The following is a 15,058-nucleotide window of genomic DNA, read 5'->3' on the forward strand; positions in this document are numbered from 1 at the left end:
CTATCTAAGAATCAAATTAAATATCTAATTCCTAAGACCCAACACGATTAAGGCTGATAATTTTTTTATTTGACTAATTATAGTTTTTGTATGTTTCAAGAGGAGATTTTGATTTTGGAATTTTGTGAAAAATTGTGGTATTTTATGTTTTAACTTAAAATTTTGGTTGTTGAGAAAATTGGTGTAAGCTAAAAATTGAAAAATTAAGAGAAATACAAAATTTCCTATATGAAAAAAACGAGGATATCTATATAATTTATTTTAAAATCGGTTTTTTTCGAAATTAAGAAAAACTTCAAACAAATTGATCAGCAAGAACATTTTTTATTTTTATTTTATTTTAAAAGTCATTTTTGTCACGAGGAATTAAATTTTTTTGTCCAAATACGAACGATGGAGGTATTTTGAACTTTTATCAAGTTAATGGTATTTTTGAAACGTTCTAAAAGTTCAGGGGTATTTTTGAAATAAAACTTTAACAATTTTCATCCAAAATCAAGGTATTCTTTTTAACCCTTTTTGAATGTTTAAAGATATTTTTGAAACTGAAATTTTAAAGAATTTTTTTTTTATTAAAAGTATAAAGTTTAAGGATATTTTTTATAATTCAACATTTAAAATATTTAAAAGTTAAAAACAGTTATTTTTGAAAGATTCATGGATCAAATAAATATAAATCTCAAAATTGGATCCGAACTCTAAATTTGTAGTTTTAACCCCAAAGAAAGTAATAAAAACGAAAACGCCTCCCCATCGCAGGCCTTCGCCAATTCCTCGTCTATCCTTCGATTCCCCGTCTGCTGCAGCTCCCGAAGCATTGATTTACCGCTCTCCATTCTCACGTGAGTTTAGCTCCATTCCATGATTTCTTCTTTAGGTCTGGGTGTAAGGTTTTACGAACGCCTTGATAATCTTGTCTTGGATTAGATCTTCGACGATTTAATTGTTATTTTTTTCGTTCTTCCACTACTATCTGGTTAATATGTTTCTCAATTATTTTCATTTGTGATTTATCTATCTATGCACTTGAAATGATTGGTTCCCTTTATCTATTTTGTCTTGCTGTGGTCGTGTTAATTCTTGACGAATGTTTTTAGGTAACCAAGTTTTGTATGTTTTTGTTTACCTATTTATTGAAACATGGAATGGGTTTCACTATACCACTCGTTATTGGAAAATTTCGAGGGAAAAAAAATAAATTTTACTGGATTTATTTTGATGGTTATCATAGGGAGATTTTAATTGACTTTAATGTTTCACAGCACATTTCATTCATATGGGTATTTATTTCTTCGTCCTTCAAAGATGGAAATCGTCTGATTCTTGTTTTCTGTTGTTAAGGGGTAATTGGGAAAAAAGCTGGCTGGGTAGGGGTATGTATTTGAGATTTGTCAAATTGGTGGATCAGATATATGTACTTGTGTGAGAATGAAGATAAATGTAATTGTTAGAAGTGAATTTGTGTTAACTCAGATAAACAATCAATGCACTTAAGATGTTTCTGGTATGTAGGGGCAAAATGTTTTAAAAAGCTATTGAGGTTTATGCCTGATCACCTTGATGCAAGACTGCAAATCTTAATTTTGTAGCCTTTGAGATTTATGCGCCTTCGTAGGAACATGAGAGGCTCATGCCTTGGTGAAACCATATGGAGACTTAAAATCTATACGCCTCAGTGTAATGATTAGAAGAATAATATCGGTTTGCATCGCTCTTAAAAAATATGGTTTGAGCTGTAACCATTTGAACTATTACTACTTTTAATACTGTGACTTTAAAAAATTGAAGACAAAAATTTTGTAGAATAAACTAATCCCATTGATGTTATGTAGTGATGTCTTTGAATTTTTGTTTAAGTGGGGATTGATGAGGGTGAACTTTTGTATACGTTTAGATGACTATTATATTTAGCAATATTTGGTCATGCCAATTTACGATTTGTGAAATGTTTTAAATTAAATTGAAGCCTTGCCTCTTCTAGAGAAAAAAAACTCAAGACCGCCTTTAGCCTTTTAAAACATTGTATGGGGCTCAATGTTGGAAATGACACACGAGAGAATTAGGGATACAACTCATATGATTTAGATAAGCGAGTCGTATTGTGTGGGACCTTGCTAGTGTCTCTTGTTTTAGTATCTGCTGTTGTTCATCAATGCTTGACATTGATGGAAGTTTCAAGTGCCATTCTCTTTGAGCATCGAGTCCCAGAACGATTCTCTTGGTGTTCACTTCATTTGTGGACTAGTTGATGTTTCAACCGTTGGAAATGAAAACTCATGTATGGCAGTGTCTATTTCATCTGTATAGCTTTTATCAACTAGGGCCTTTTGATACATGTTACATTTCAAAGACAGCTAAAACTCTGTGATACGAAAACTCTAGCCAATTGGAATTAGAAATCTTTTTGTATAAGAATCCCTAATTCTCAATCACTAAAACTCCTAGATCAACTAGATTTCAACCCTAAGGATTGAGTTAGACACAGATTGCCTAAGATCAAAGCTCTTGAGACAAGGACAAGTTCCTTAGTCCTAAAATTCAAAGACTGTGATAGGATGATCAATCCCACTTAAGTATTCTTGGTATGCAACTCAATACATGAATTTCAAATTCCAAGAAGCTCTCTTAGCTAAACTTGAAAGAAGCACAAAGGCTAAACTTAATTCATCGTAAAACTTATCAAACAATCCTAAAGGCAAGGCTTTACTAGCCTCCCAAAGAAAACCCTAATGTGTGGTACACCATAAACCTTAGTTCATTATATCAATAATATTAAATAAACTATAATTAATAATTTGATGCTGATCAATTCACTTTGAGTAGTTGTAATTCATTCACTTCTAGAGCTGGCATGGTTGCTAGTTTGTTATCAATGTGCCATGTTTATGAAACTTTATCATTGTAATTGTTCTGTACTCATTGTCTTTGCTTTGGATTCTTTAACGAGGTTTACTATTTTACAAAGGTTATGGTGCACATCTCAAAAGCATATTTTTGTCTATATATTGGATGATTTGGGAGCTGAAAGATGTGGGATAGTAGATTTTTACAATATTGGATTTTACTATTTATTTATTTTTTTGCTTGAATTATAATGTAGAATGACAGAAGTAGAACAACCTTTTAGACCCCGCGAGAAACTTATTGAGAAGCAAAAATATTTCCAGAGCATCCACAAGCACACTTATCTTAAAGGGCCAATGGATAAAATCACCTCCGTTGCCATTCCAATTGCTCTTGCAGCCTCATCACTGTATCTTATCGTAAGTTTGCCTCTCTCCAGTGAAGTTGAAGATTTTCTTGCCCATTTCAGATAATGCTAAACGATTTGTCTAACTGTGTCGATCTTGCTCGTGTCTTTCGTACAGGGACGAGGAATTTACAACATGTCGCACGGAATTGGAAAGAAAGAATGAGGTCACTGTCTTTGCATCTAAATTTCAAACACCGTCATGCTTCTTGATCCATGTGAATTTTGTTCTTGAAGCAATTTTTGTTTAATAAATGCTTAGTTCCAGATTCGGCTACTAGTAGAATATTGGATATGATGCTCAGCTTTCTACTGCGTCTCTCCATATTGAACTGTTTGTCTCAGTTTTCCTTTCATGAAATTGTGACTCAGATGATATGTATTGAGATCTAGAAATGAAATGGTGTGCCTATTAGAATGGCTGGGATTTGCTGATCAACATTTTCACATGTTCATGGACTTTCTGAACATAGGGGTGAATATAGGATAGTTCCATTTTGTGAAATATAACTTATAATGAATACCAACTATATATCAATATTGCTAAAGTGAGTTTAGTTCAACAATAATTTGGCATAACTTTCCTTCCTGGAGGTCGAAGATTCAATTCTCCATCCCCATAGTTGTTGTATCTAATCTAAATTTTGAGAGTTGTATCAATTTAAATTCAAAACTAATAATTAGATCAATTTAAACTTCAAACTTTCGATGTATCACTTAATGTGAAATAAACATGAAGATCAACAAATCAAACCATCACTCAAAACACTCGAAAGAGGAGGATATCAAAGCTGTAACGGCTCACAGAGGTGGCTAAGTAAAAAATTCCATATAGGAAATTACCCGATTGATTATAAGAGAGGATTTTCACTGTTCAAATTTTATTAACTATTTGTTTGTTTTTATGATATCCGTCACGTAGCCTTTATATTTGAGAACGAGGCTTTCAAAAATTGGTTTTCTTTTGTTGAAACAATAAATTTATGTTGGTTATAAAATGAATACGTTGAATAAGTTAGAGAATATTAAAATTGTTCTGTATGAAATCGTTATTGATAGAGTAAGCATTTTTATAATGAGGAAAAATATTCACTGTTCCTATTTAAAAGAATGGAAAAAAAAGAACTATTCAACGTTATTTAAAAAGGAAAAGAAGAACAATGTATTATACTTTTTTCTGTTTGAATTCAAATACTCGGAGGTTAGAATCCAATAACTATTACCTTACATTACAACACTAACAAATATATGTATATAATTATTCAAAGATTAAACAATTTTGTTCAGCGAAAAACCACAAAACAAGGTGCAATCAAAAGATGGGAAACTCTATTGTTAAAAAGAAAATAGAGGAATTCATCTCTTATGCTTTGACAATGTGATGTAATGTACATTGGTTACGTTCGTCTCAGGCATATTTAACCTGCAGTTTGTAAGGAAAACGTTTTCTAATGAAACGTTTGTTATACTCATTGAGGCATGTTTAAAATATATTTTGAAAGACAAAAAGAAAATAAAAAAAAATAAAACCACATATACATTATATATTTTCTCAAATTACTTTTTTTGATTATTAAATATTGAATATAGAATTACTTCTATTTGAAAATTGTAATTTTTTTTTTTCTTTTTGACAATACCCACACTCAAATTGAACTTGGGTATTTCCATATAGTCTGACAAATTGGGCCCGTACTCAAACCCAACAAGTGAATCTTAGGCCCACAAAAAAATAGGAACAAAAAAAAAAAAAAGAAAAAAGAAAAAAAAAAGGCCGATACTGTCTTCTTCCCTTCGCGCATCGCAGAAGAAGTCATCGTCTATCATTCGTCCCCATCAGCGGCAGCCTTCGGAACATCGATTCGCTCTCCTCAAACCTCCATATTCAAGTGAGTTTCAATCTCTTCTCCTGTTTCTTCTTTTAAGAATAAGATTTCACGGATCTGCTTTGATAATCTGATCTAGGATGGTAATTGTAATGTTTCAACCATTTATTTTTCCTGGTTAATCTGATTCGCGAATGTTTTTGCTTTTTATGTATTTTTTCTTGAAATGATTTGTCCTCATCGAATGTTTTTTGTTTTTCGTTTTGTCTAAGGTAATGTTAGTCTTCAATTTCGTGAGCGGTTTTAGGAGATTTAGATTTATATGCTGTTTCCCTACTCGATTGAAATACGCTATAAATTCCATCATTAATTCATTGAATCGTCGATCTTGAGATATTGGTAGCATGCGGGAAAAAGGAGAAATGTTGATGGGTTCAGTTTGAAGGTTATTTAACTTAGTTTCGTGTAATTCTAATGTCTGTTCATATTTTCTTGTCTATTTTGTGGGGATGGGACTTACTTCGTTCTGCAGCAGCTGAATTTAGAGTGATCGTTTTTTCCTTTGAGCTAGGGCCAGCCTAGCTGAAACAACTGGGGATTGGTGTTAAGTTTCGCTGACCCATTCATTCAATCAATGAATTTGATTCTTATATATATATAAAAGTTTCCCTGATCCGTAATCATACATGAGATTTATTAAATTGGTGAATCAGATGTGCGTGCGAAGAAGCACGGACACTTGAGTTTGGCTAGTGTGTCCACGTCCAACAACTGGACACTCCGATACTTGTTGGGCACGTATCGAGCACTTGTTAGTGCAAGAAATTTGTTATACATGCATAGAACACTTGTTGATTAGATTAAAAAGACACATATATGACAATAATGATAATTTTTGAGCTTGAAATACATCAACCTAACTTTCTTAAGTATATAAATGCATCAACCCAATAACTTTTAATTTTCTTTTGGTATAAAAATGATATATATTTTAATGAGTGTGTCCTTGCCGTATCTTGTCCTAGATTTTTAAAATATAGCATGTCGCCGTGTCCGTGTCTTATTGTATCCGTGTATCGTATCCGTATTTGTGTTTCTTAGGACGTGCGTGTGAGAATAGACTGTTGAAAATGAAGAATTCTGCACTGAATGTCCATTTTATCTATAGATCTTCTGTGACCAATGAGTAGGGGGTCATGAACTAATACTTGGTTAAAATTTGGAAATCAATGTAATCTGTCTGAAGGGGATTTCACTGTTTCTGGATGGCAGATGATTGAGTATTTATATTCTTTTGCTTTGTAGAGTTGTATTAATTTTCTAGCCGCAAGCGATTTATCATTTTTTTTTTTAAATTTAATGTTGGAAACTTTCCGAAGTCATTTGGTTTCATGTTTGTTGTACAGAAGAAATGAGACGTGTAAGCACACACTTGCAAATTCACCAATTTTCTATGAGGATGGATTTGGAGTTGGAAGATGTAGGAAGTAGCTTTAATGAAATTTTATTAATTTGCTATTTGAATTATTTTGCAGAATGACTGAAGTCACCGAACAGCCATTTAGGCCTCGCGAAAAACTTATTGAAAGGCAAAAGTATTTTCAGAGCATCCACAAGCACACATATCTTAAAGGGCCATTGGATAAGGTCACCTCTGTTGCCATTCCAATCGCTTTGGCAGCTTCATCGTTGTATCTTATAGTAAGTTTATTACTCCCTAATCCAGTTGAAGCTTTCCCCCAGAACATGAAATTACTTGTATAGCATTGCATATAATGTCGGTCGTACTCCTGTTTCATGCAGGGACGGGGAATTTATAACATGTCACATGGCATTGGGAAGAAAGAATGAGGTCACAGTCTCTTTGCATCTTAATTTCAATGAGTTTATATGCTCTGGACCCATGTTAATTTTGTTACTGAAGTAATCTTTATCTAATAATTGCTTAGTTGCAGACTCAGCTACCAATTGATTTGAATATCATTCTCAGATTCCTTCTTGTTGTGCATGTTGAAATGGTTCGTCTCAAATGATTGTTTTTCTCCTTTTTGAGAAATTGTCTAGCAAGATCGAATTCTAAAATTTCCTTGATCTGATTCTTAAAGTTGTGCGGTTAGACTGTGTATTAAGATTCTGGAAGCCCAATGGTGGTGCAAGTAAGAAGTGAGCAACATATCCAGAATAGTTGTTTCTTTGTACTTTATATAGTTCAGATGTTTGTTAAAGTGATAGGTTTTAAGTAATCAGAAGTTACATAAGATTATTCAGTATAGATTTTATTGAGCGCACGAGTTATTACACAATTGGTCATGAAAACTTTAAAGGCCATGTTTTATAACAAATTGGTTTTTAGTTTTCTGTTTCTGAATTTTATACTTGTTTTCTTTCAATCTCTCTATTAGGATTTTCACATCTTTTAAAGAATCATTTGAATTCTTAGCTCCCCTAATAATAATAATAATAAAAAAAATTAGTTGAAAGTGAATAACAAAACAAAAGAAGTACTGAAAATTAAAAAGCTAAATGGTTATCAAATGAATTATCTTAAATTGTGAGGTTTTTTTTAAATAAAAAAATTATTGTCAGATCTTCTTTTCGGCCTTTGTTTGAACGAGGTGTGTATGAAAACTCAAGAGTAGTGGTTTGTTCAGACTTCGAGTAAAACTATTGGGCGAGTATGTCGGCCATTTTATGGAGTCCCATGCCTAGAAGGGAGGGACCAATCTGAGAGATCTTCAAATTTCTTACTTTTTTTTTAGGTATATTTTCTCTTTGGTAGGAATGCATTCACTCTTTTTACCCTATAATGTATTCTCCCAAGTTCCATGTTTGTTTGATTGTCCCTAAGTTTGTTTCTACTGATCTCTTTAGATTGAATGGGTTGATTTAGGTTATATATGTGTATATATTTGTTATGCTGGCTGGTCTTCCATCATAGTTAGCTTAATGTCTTTTTTTTTGGAAAAAAAATTATTATTCTTATTTTCAGTTCTAACAATATTCAAACAGTTCATATTTTATGCTAGCCGTGTTACGTTTGTTTGGTTGTTTGTGTTCCCCATAATCTATCAAATTTGATTTTAAATTGTTTTACTTTACAATTTTGTTAGTTCCTTCTAAAACTGGTTAGAAAACTCCCAGATGTTAATAAAATTTATCGGTTTTCCTCGACTTTATCCTAGAAATGATGTAAAACGTGGAGATTTATTGATATAATTGTACTAGTATTACATCACAAAAAATATAAACCTGTAAGCTTTTGATTTTGTATTTTATAAGTTCATACTTGATGTATAATAGGTTCTTGATCTATTTGACTTATTTAAAATTTATGAATATATTGTATACAAAATCGAAAGCTTCCTCATGGTTTGGAGAAAATTAGTATTCTCTTTAAAGTTTCTTATGGTTTGATAAAATCTCATAAATAGTCTCTATAATTTGATAAAATCTTCATAAATAGTTATTACCCATAGTGATTAAATTCTAATTTTATCAAAATCATAAATACTAAATTTTAACTTTTTACCTAAATCAAATTAACAATTTAATCGTAATGTTAAGATTGTGTGAAATTAAGTATATAACTTATGATAAACAATTTATTTAGAATGGTATGTTCATAAATATATTTTTGGTTTAAATATTGTTTTGGTTCTAGTAATTTTTGCTTTGATTCATTATGGTCTTTATACTTTCAAAATGCTCATTTTGTGAAAATTTTTCTCTTAAAAATGTAGTAAAATTGAAAATGAAAGGATGAAAATGGTCATTTTTTTTCAAGGTATAAGAAATAAAATGAACCTTTTAAATATATATGAATCAAAAAGGTTAAAAATATATAGGCAAAAATGAAAATTTCAAATATTTAGAGGTCAAAATGAATTGTAACAAAAAATAATATCTAAAACTACATTTTTATGGAGCTTCATGAAAACGGGCTTCTTTATTTCAATCAAGGACTATTTTTATTTGCATTTTTTTTATTGTTTACTTTTTTCTTCTAAAGAAATGCCAAACTCATAGGTTAGATTTGTTAATTAAATAAGACTAGAAGGTCGAATTTATAGTAAGTTTACTCTTAAAAGAAAAAGAAAAACCCTTCATAGACTACGTTAATAAATTACATATTCAAGCATTCGTAATAAATACATATTTAAGAACTCAAAAAGTAACTTGAACACAACTTTAATTTGCTAAAGGTGTACCTTGGAAAAAATATGAATTTTTTTTTCTTTATTGGATTTCCTATTTTTGTTTATTTAATTTACTTTAGCTCTCAAGTAAAGTTTTTCTTTTCCCTCTTCCCCCACCCCTCTTTTTAATGGTAAAAACGCGGGACTTGAAATTATTTGAAAAATACGATAATTTTTTTCCCCTCTTCTTTTTCATTATTGGATTGCATCTTTTTTAAAAAAACGTTATTTAAGTTTTTTTTGGTCATGCTCTCCCTTCAAGTCAAAATTATCTCTTATAGGAATACCAAAATAAATTGAAAAGAAATGCAAAAAAAAGTTAGTTTAAATACTGTATTTTGACCCTCGATCAATTTTAGTCTCTGTATTTTTAAATTTTCAATTTTAATCCTGACAATTTTAATAACTCATAAATCTAATCTCTAACTACTACTAGTTCATTACTGATTTTTTTTTAATTTTTTTTTTATTATCTATCGACATTTTTACTATAAATTTTTTGGGATTGTTTAGGAGTCTGTAATGTAAATTGGGAATTAGAGGAATGTTGGAATGTGGGAGGAATTGAAGACATAACAGAAATGAGATTTTGAAAGGTGAAAACAGTGGAAATGAGGATTCGATTAAAAACTGTTGGAAGTTAAATATTACAAATCGGGTCCAAAATGCTCCATCCAAACATGGATTTTGGATTACATTACAATCTAAACCCATTTTATAATGATCCCCAAACAACCCTTTTAAATTTTCTTTTCTAATTCAGATATAAATATGACTGTTCTTTTACCAAGTTTAAAAGAAATAAGAAAATTATTACTTATACAAATAATTAAATTTCATAAACCTGAATTTATTAAAACTTTCAATTTAATATTTTGGTTTGTTTTTGGCATTCAAAATAATTTGGATGTAGAAGAGAGAAAATCCAACAGAAAAGGTCATAATAAATTTTGTTGCATATCTTTATTTGTTGAAGACCAAATTATAAATTTAAACTAAAAACTATCATACTAAGAGTTGCCATATATAAATATTACTATCTAAATGAGCAGATCATACTCCCTTATTTAGGCTAATGTAGGACCTTCTATGTACGCCTATGTGACAGGTAAAATAATTAAATACTATTATTTTTGTCAAACCGTTTTGAAAAAAAAGCATGATATTCATTTTCCATTTTTTTTTTAAATAGTCTGTGGTTATTAAAAAAAAATATATAGTTAATGAGTTATAGCCATCTCTGTTTGGGTGCATATAATTTTAGTTCAAGTTTAGATTTTTTTACTACTTTTCTTTTATAATACAAGTAATGATACCTTAAGTATCATATTTGGTAAATATAAATAAAAGCATTTGTTTCACAAACTTTTAAAAAATGTATTGGATTTCGATTTTAAGTTACATTCTTATTATTATCTGAAATGCCAAAAAAAAAAAAAAAAAACGTGAGATTAGGTTAAAATCCACATCACTCACTAAGAAAGCTCCAAATTTTAGAGATACCAAAAAAAAAAAAAAAAGATTTTTAACTCCAAATATAATGTTGCGGAGTATAAATCACCACCACCATGGTGTACAAAAGATATTGTAAACTTAAAAACATGATTCCTATGATATTTTTGTATTATTTGTTAATATTTTCTAATTAAAGTGTGAGTTGGAGGAATCAAACCTCAAATCACAAGGTTGATAATATGAATACTATGCCAATTGAGTTATGCTCTTGTTGGCGATTTACAATAATTTCACTGGAAAATTCATATATATCATTGATTAAGGGGAAAAAAAAAATCCATATTTGGATGTATACAAAAGCAACCAATCTAACTCTGTAATATTGCATATAAACGTATATCTAGAGTTATAGTTGTCAAATATAGGCCACCATCACGATGACACACAAAAAATATTGTCAACTTAGATACATAATTCCATAAAATAATGATGGTAGGCTATAATTCAAAAGCAGTTCAAGAAGGATTGATCTGACCTGTTTTTCGAGGGGGCTAGAAATACTAAAATAAGCTATAATATTATGTGAATTGAATTAAAATATAGGAGAAATATTAATTTGTACCACTGAACTTTGGGGGTTGTATCAAATTAAACCCTAAACTAATATTTGTCTCAATTTAAACTTTGGGCTTTTATAAATGTATCAATTTAAATTCTCTAACGTCTTATTTGAACAAATATCGTGTGAGACTTGTAATTTATCAATTAAACCTCTAAATTTATATAAGTGAATCAATTTAGATTCTAAATTAAGATTTATTTGAAAATTATTCATTAAGAATATAATCGTCAATTTTGTTAAATTGACATTTGTAGAAGTCTACACACACATATAAGAATTTATGTATTGATGATTTTCAAATATTATCCTAATAAAGGTTCTAAATCAATCAACTTATAACAATTTATAAGTTTAATTTAAAAAATTAAAAGTTTTGCCGGATGTTTTTCCAACTAAATTTGAAGAAAGTGTAAAAATTGATACACAGTTATGAAAGTTCAGGGTTTAAATTGATATACTTAAAAACATAAGAGTTTAAATTGATACAACTCTCAAAGTTTAGAGTTTAAATCGATACAACTCCTAAAATTCAAGGTATAAATGGATATTTGTCCTATATAATTTGTTTCATGAGTCTAATCAAAATTTAAAGTAAAAAAAAAAAAAAAATTGTGTATATATGGGAAAAAGTTAATCAAATTGAATTATAGATTAAGATAAGAAATCCCCTAAGAGATCTTTTACAATGATTTTATTTTAGGGTATGTTTGGATTGACTAGCAAATTTTTTTTTAAATCGTTGTTTGATTTAAACACTTTTTATATATAAAAAAATGTTTAAAAAAAAACACTCACGTGTTTTGTTACATTTGTATCAAAAGTATTTATACACAAGGTTATTTTGTTTTTTTTATATAATTAAAGTGCTTCTATTAAAATGTCAAAGTTGGTGGCTGGAGTGATTGCCAAAGTTGGTCGCCGAAATTAGTCGCGTAGGTAGTCATTGGGGGTGATCGTCGGAGTTGGCTGCCAGAGGTAGGCATTGAGATGGGTGTTAGAGGTGGTCTTTGTTAGATGATATAATATTAAATTTGGCTTTACCCACAACTTAAGCTTTTAGGTCAGTCAGTATTTTAAGATGGTATCAGAGTAGGTGGTTCAGTAGATCTTGTGTTCAAACCCCCTCCAATTAGCAATTTAAGAGTCTTCATTGGAATTGACCGCTGGAAGTAGTCGTAGGAGTCGGTCGAAGGTGGTCATCAAAGTTAGTCACTGAAAAATGTATTTGGGTGTTATTTTTCTGATTATCGTTTTGGGCTAAATATCTTGTATTTTCTGTTAATATTTGGCCTCTCTTATGGCTCCATGTGGTGTGTATCTCTCCTATATATGTTGTACTTTGTTCTTCCTATTGAATCAGAGAAGAAGATTGGATTTTATTCAAATATTGAGTATCACTAATATTTTGTGATGGTATCAGAGGACAAACTCTTTAAATTCTTCTCCATGACACTAGATGAAGGGCCATCCTGTTCATATGAGCAACTTCCTCACATGGTAACTGTAGGGATGAAAATCCTAAAAAACAAAATTCAGAGAACCAAACTCGTTATTAATTTGGGATTTCTAAAATACCTATACACTAAAAAATTCAGAAATGATACAGAGATCAAAAACCAAAATTCAACCTACTATAAATTTGGATCTTAGGTTAAGCATGCATAAAGAGACTACAAAGAAAAGGGATAGAAAACCTTACTTACTTTGACGACTCAGATGAAATGACTAAATTTTTCCTTGATCAAAATTAACACCACTACAAGAGTGGTCTCCCTATTATTTGAGATTTGAGGTGAAATTTGTTTGTGGGAACTAATTGAATTGGAAAAAGGATGAATAAGATTTTTTTAGAGAGAACCCAAAAGATAAGATTTTTTTTAGAGAGAACCCAAAAGGTACAGAACTCTTCCATGTCTTTTTCAGATCATACACTCACCACCTGCAAAACAATACATTTTACAAGTTTTGATTAAGGAGAGAGAGAAAGAGTGAAAAGTAGGAATCACCCACTTTTCTGTTTACTCCTAATTAAAATTAAATAAATAAATTAATTAAATTTAAATAAATAAATAAATTTAAATAAATTTAATAATTAATAATTAATTAATGATTTCATTTAAATCATATTTAAATGAAACATCTTTCACCTATCCTATAGTTTTAATTTAATAATTATTTATTCTCCAGTTAAATGATTACCAAATTAAATATCAAATATTTAATTTAGCCTACATTTGAATCATATTTAATTATATTTTTCTCATAACCTATAATTCTAATATGCATCAAATACACATTAATTTTTAAAGTATAGTTTTAATATGAATTCAACTCATATTAATTTAATATTTGAACTTTTTCAAATATTTAATTCTCCCATAAATTAATTATTTTGAATCATTTCCAAAAATAAATTTATATTATAAAGTTTAATTAAAGTATAAGCTTTATATTATAATATATCATCATATATTATATTCTTTCCCTAAGTGAATTTGAATATTTCAAACTCTATTCAAGACATAGTTATCTTAATTCCCTTTACGAGCTAGGAAGGATCTCATGCACCTACAGATCGGAAGCTCCAACGATATGATATTAATTGGCTAAACTCATTAACCAAATTAATCAATATTCGTTAACTATGGGTACACTTCACTAAAGACCCACAACTGCACTCTCCTCACTGCAGATATATTTCTGTGTCCACGAATATAAACCAATAACAACAAGTTAGTCCTTCACGAGTGTCTGTAACACCAATTGGGTCAAATTATCGTTCTACCCTTGGATTACCTCTGTATCCTTAAGTACTAGTGCTCTTCTAATGAACAACCTATTTATGGTCCAACCATTAAACAAAAACCCCTCTCGGGCTAGTGAGAAGGTAGCACCCTTTGTTCAAGTCCCGAAGACACTACTTAAGGAAACACTCATCTACTTACCCTAGAGTTGGAAAGGAGTGAAATTCATCTTGTATTATTATGTTCATAGCTCTCCACTCGATCTTGTCCCCAAAATAGTAGGTATATTGAGTTGGTGAACTAGAGGACAATTCCTTGTGAACAAGAGTTCATAATACACTCAGGATTAAGACTAAGTTGCCTAGGTCATCCTATTGAAATAGAAACCTAACTAGTCAATGGTGTTACATCTAGTGGTTACTATTTCATGGTTTGATCTTACGTAAACTCATTGTATATGATAACCACTCGCATGTCACCTACATAAACGCATTGGATCATTGCGTTTGTACCAAATACAAAGTGGACGTACATAGTGTCACCGGGATAACGTGTTGTGAACTTGAGAAGCACAACTAAAACACAGATACCAATAAAATATGATATTAAAATAAATATAATATAATATGTAATAAAATAAATAAATATTAAAATAAATTAAACATAATATATAAATTAAAAAAATAAAATAAATTAACAAAATATAAAATAAGAAATTACTCTAAATTCTCCACTTTCTCCAATTTTCATGAACTTTGCCTAATGTGTGTGTCTTCCAAAACCCACCAAATATCACTATTTATAGGCAATTTGACAAGTAGGAGGTTGATTACATGGATACTAAAAATGTGTAATGTTGAGACACATGGCTTTGGAAATGGGGACATGACACATGGTCAATGAACACTAAGCATGAGCATCTAATAGGCATCTATTATCATAATATTTATAATACTCCCCTTTAG

General features: G+C 30.1%; 2 protein-coding genes across 2 annotated transcripts; both read left to right on the plus strand.

Moving 5' to 3' along the window:
• The first annotated feature begins 706 nt into the window (after window positions 1-706).
• Window positions 707-3,689, plus strand: LOC120087933. The gene is made up of 3 exons (XM_039044946.1): window positions 707-842; window positions 3,101-3,263; window positions 3,369-3,689. Exons 2-3 carry the CDS (start codon window positions 3,102-3,104, stop codon window positions 3,414-3,416), a joined length of 210 nt encoding a protein of 69 aa, XP_038900874.1. The 5' UTR covers window positions 707-842; window position 3,101; the 3' UTR covers window positions 3,417-3,689.
• A 1,292-nt stretch (window positions 3,690-4,981) lies between these two features.
• Window positions 4,982-7,132, plus strand: LOC120087955. Its single transcript, XM_039044980.1, has 3 exons — window positions 4,982-5,139; window positions 6,612-6,777; window positions 6,880-7,132. The coding sequence occupies exons 2-3, from the start codon at window positions 6,613-6,615 to the stop codon at window positions 6,925-6,927; spliced, it is 213 nt and encodes a 70-aa protein (XP_038900908.1). The 5' UTR covers window positions 4,982-5,139; window position 6,612; the 3' UTR covers window positions 6,928-7,132.
• The last annotated feature ends 7,926 nt before the right edge of the window (window positions 7,133-15,058 follow it).

The sequence above is a fragment of the Benincasa hispida genome, chromosome 10, assembly GCF_009727055.1.
Source record: "Benincasa hispida cultivar B227 chromosome 10, ASM972705v1, whole genome shotgun sequence".
Taxonomy (NCBI): domain Eukaryota; kingdom Viridiplantae; phylum Streptophyta; class Magnoliopsida; order Cucurbitales; family Cucurbitaceae; genus Benincasa; species Benincasa hispida.